This window comes from Fukomys damarensis, unplaced genomic scaffold (genome assembly GCF_012274545.1).
Source record: "Fukomys damarensis isolate Sample0158 unplaced genomic scaffold, DMR_v1.0_HiC HiC_scaffold_20, whole genome shotgun sequence".
Classification (NCBI taxonomy): domain Eukaryota; kingdom Metazoa; phylum Chordata; class Mammalia; order Rodentia; family Bathyergidae; genus Fukomys; species Fukomys damarensis.
The window spans coordinates 3408870-3412095 of NW_022900932.1; the positions used below are offsets into that span (position 1 = coordinate 3408870).

Sequence of the window (3226 nt, forward strand, 5' to 3'; positions counted from 1 at the left end):
TGGCTAGCGCGGCCGACTCTCCCTCAGTCAGCTGCCCGCAGGGAACGTATTACCACGGCCAGACGGAGCAGTGTGTGCCATGCCCAGCGGGCACCTTCCAGGAGAGAGAAGGGCAGCTCTCCTGCGACCTTTGCCCTGGGAGTGATGCCCACGGGCCTCTTGGAGCCACCAACATCACCACATGTGCAGGTGCCAGGGGAACAAATAATACAGAGTGGGCTAGGGTGGGCACTGGGACGCCCATAGGCATGGGATTTCCCAAAGGGCAGGCCCAGGCTCCAGGCCACTCCTAGTTGACATCCTGTTTGTGTACTTCCGTCCCCTGAGAATGGGTGACCCCATGGAGGTGACACGGGACCATCCCCATCAGAGTTGGGCCCTTGGTTCGTTGCAGGTCAGTGCCCGCCTGGTCAACACTCTGTAGATGGGTTTAAGCCCTGCCAGCCATGCCCACATGGCACCTACCAACCCGAAGCGGGACGGACCCTGTGCTTCCCGTGTGGTGGGGGCCTCACAACTAAGCAGGAGGGGGCCATCTCCTTCCAAGACTGTGACACCAAAGGTGAGTGGATACCCCACAGGGGACTCCCTGACCCCAGCTGCTCTAAAATAAATCCTCCCCGGGTCCCCAGAGGAAGCTGCATATGTTCCTACCATCGCCCCCAAAGTGAGAAAGGCCCGGCTGCCTAACCAACCATACCATCCTGCTCCCGGGACCCTCCGGGCCCAAACCTGGGGGTCACAAATTAAGAGTCCCACTTTGCCCCCTGCTTTGGAGAACTGGCAGCACCTTCCCCTCCACACCCCAAGGAGCTTTCTGTATTGGTTCAGCACTGTGCTCGGGGCTTAAAGGAAAAGGGTTGACACCACAGACAACCACTCTGTGAGGTCTGTTTTTCCTGGGCTCAAGCATGACTGGGAGAGGCTGGGACCTGGGAAGAACTTTGGAGTCTTGGATCCCTTTATTCAACATGACAAACGAGTCCCCAGATCGCCCACCTGCCAGCCACCTTGACTCCTGCCTCTCCCCCCTTGCCTGCAGTCCAGTGCTCCCCGGGGCACTACTACAACACCAGCATCCACCGCTGTATCCGCTGTGCCATGGGCTCCTATCAGCCTGACTTCCGTCAGAACTTCTGCACCCGCTGTCCAGGAAACACCAGCACTGACTTTGATGGCTCCACCAGCGTGGCCCAGTGCAAGAGTATGTGGCAGGCCAAGCTGTGGAAAGGGGTATAGGCCCAGGACCGATGGGCATGGAAAGAAAGAGAGGTGGGGGAGGGGAGTGGAAAACCCACAGGAAGAAGGGAGGGTGGGTGGACAGGCAGGAAAGTCCTACCCTCCACCTCTCCCCGCCCCACTCCGGGCCAGTTGCTAGGCTGAGCCCAGTAGCACCCTTTCCGAGGAGACCAGTAATGGGGAGGCATAGCGGGGTGAAGTGAGAGGAACTCTAAAAGGACAGGAAAGAAGCTGGACCCAGAACTTGAAGGGCAGATGCTGCACCAGGATAGTGGCTGCCCGGCCTCTGGTCCCTGACTTCAGAACTCTTCCACACCCCCAGCCCGGTTCCCCACTGAATCTCCTTCTTTCTCTTGCTCTGTCCCTGGGGCTCGGCTGCAGATCGTCAGTGTGGTGGGGAACTAGGTGAGTTCACTGGCTATATCGAGTCCCCCAACTACCCGGGCAACTACCCCGCCGGCGTGGAATGCATCTGGAACATCAACCCCCCACCCAAGCGCAAGATCCTTATCGTGGTGCCCGAGATCTTCCTGCCGTCTGAGGACGAGTGTGGGGACGTGCTCGTCATGAGAAAGAACTGTGGGTGGATGCAGAGCTGGGCCCGGGAAGGGGAGTCCGAATCTGGCCGGAAGGGAGAGAGTCTGGTGCGGGAAGAGTGGGAGCAGCGAGCTGAGGAAGTTTAGGAGGAGGGAAGCTAACAGGAAACAGCAGTGGAGGGTGCGGCAGAGTCAGGAAAGTCAGCCCTGGGGCTCGAGTCCAGCGCTGTTACACGCGTCACTTTCTAATCCTCATAACACTTTACCAATTCATTCATTACATGTCAGATTTCACACACATGGTGAGGGCCCAGCCATCACAGGCAAGGTGCAGAAAGAGCCTGGGGCAGCGGGCGGGCTTGGGGTACGCACCTGTCCGTGGAGGAGGAGTCTGCCCGAGCGGCCCCCCACTCCACGGCCCTCGCCCGGCAGGGCGTGGGGGCCTGCCCTGCTGCCCTCTTAACCTGCCACTTGCTTCGGCAGCCTCCCCATCTTCCATTACCACTTACGAGACCTGTCAGACCTACGAGCGCCCAATCGCTTTCACGGCGCGGTCCCGGAAGCTCTGGATCAACTTCAAGACAAGCGAGGCCAACAGCGCCCGAGGCTTCCAGATTCCCTATGTTACCTACGATGGTGAGTAAAAGGCAGGAAATCTGGGGAGGTGGGTAAGGGAGGGGGGTGCCGGGGTCTTGGGAGGGATCTAGGAAGCAGGCAGCGCTCCGATCTCGGCACCACCTCCCACTCTGACCTCCCCTGCAGAGGACTATGAGCAGCTGGTGGAGGACATCGTGCGGGATGGCCGGCTCTATGCCTCCGAAAACCACCAGGAGATCTTAAAGGCAAGTGCATGCTAACGACAGAGACAGCTAACATGGGTGTGCATGTGACCTGCGGGCTGCCTGCTAAGTGCCAGTGTGGGTGTCCTTACTGGATACTTGCAGGTCTACGCGGTGGCCGCTGTCGTCATCCGAGATGAGAAAACTGAGGCAGAGTTAAAGGACTCGCCCATGGTACAGCTAGGATTTGAGTCCAGCTGTCTGACTACAGAGTCACCCGTACCACAGAGGTCAGGAAAGGGAAAGTGAGGTTTATCTCTTCCTCCTAGAGATACCGGGGAGTCCCTTCCACCCCTTCCCCTCTCCCCAGCCCACAGAGATGCAGCAGTCTGTCTCAGCACAGCTGTCTCAGCCCCGGTTGGTGGGCAGACATGTTTTTAACTTTGTCGTACAGAGCTAGGGTCATGCACATGCTAGACAGACACTCTACCACTGAGCCACATCACCAGCCTCTAAATGTCTTTTAAAGGAAGAGAGCCAGGAATGGTGGTGCACACCTACGATCCCCAGCCTGGGCTGCATAGCAAGATCCTGTATCAAAAGAAAGAAAAATTAAAAGAAACAAAATATTTCCAATGTTGAAGAATAAACTAGACACTCTGGGTTGTGGAT

General features: G+C 57.8%; 1 protein-coding gene across 1 annotated transcript in view; it reads left to right on the forward strand.

Annotated features, from left to right (window-relative positions):
* Scube3 (signal peptide, CUB domain and EGF like domain containing 3) overlaps positions 1-3226 on the forward strand; it is a 35271-nt gene that overhangs the window by 26313 nt on the left and 5732 nt on the right. Inside the window, exons 17-22 of the mRNA XM_010605394.3 lie at positions 28-189; positions 395-562; positions 1043-1204; positions 1621-1818; positions 2259-2411; positions 2538-2617. Of these exons, the coding sequence (XP_010603696.1) occupies positions 28-189; positions 395-562; positions 1043-1204; positions 1621-1818; positions 2259-2411; positions 2538-2617 (923 nt within the window). The remainder of the gene's footprint in view (positions 1-27; positions 190-394; positions 563-1042; positions 1205-1620; positions 1819-2258; positions 2412-2537; positions 2618-3226) is intronic.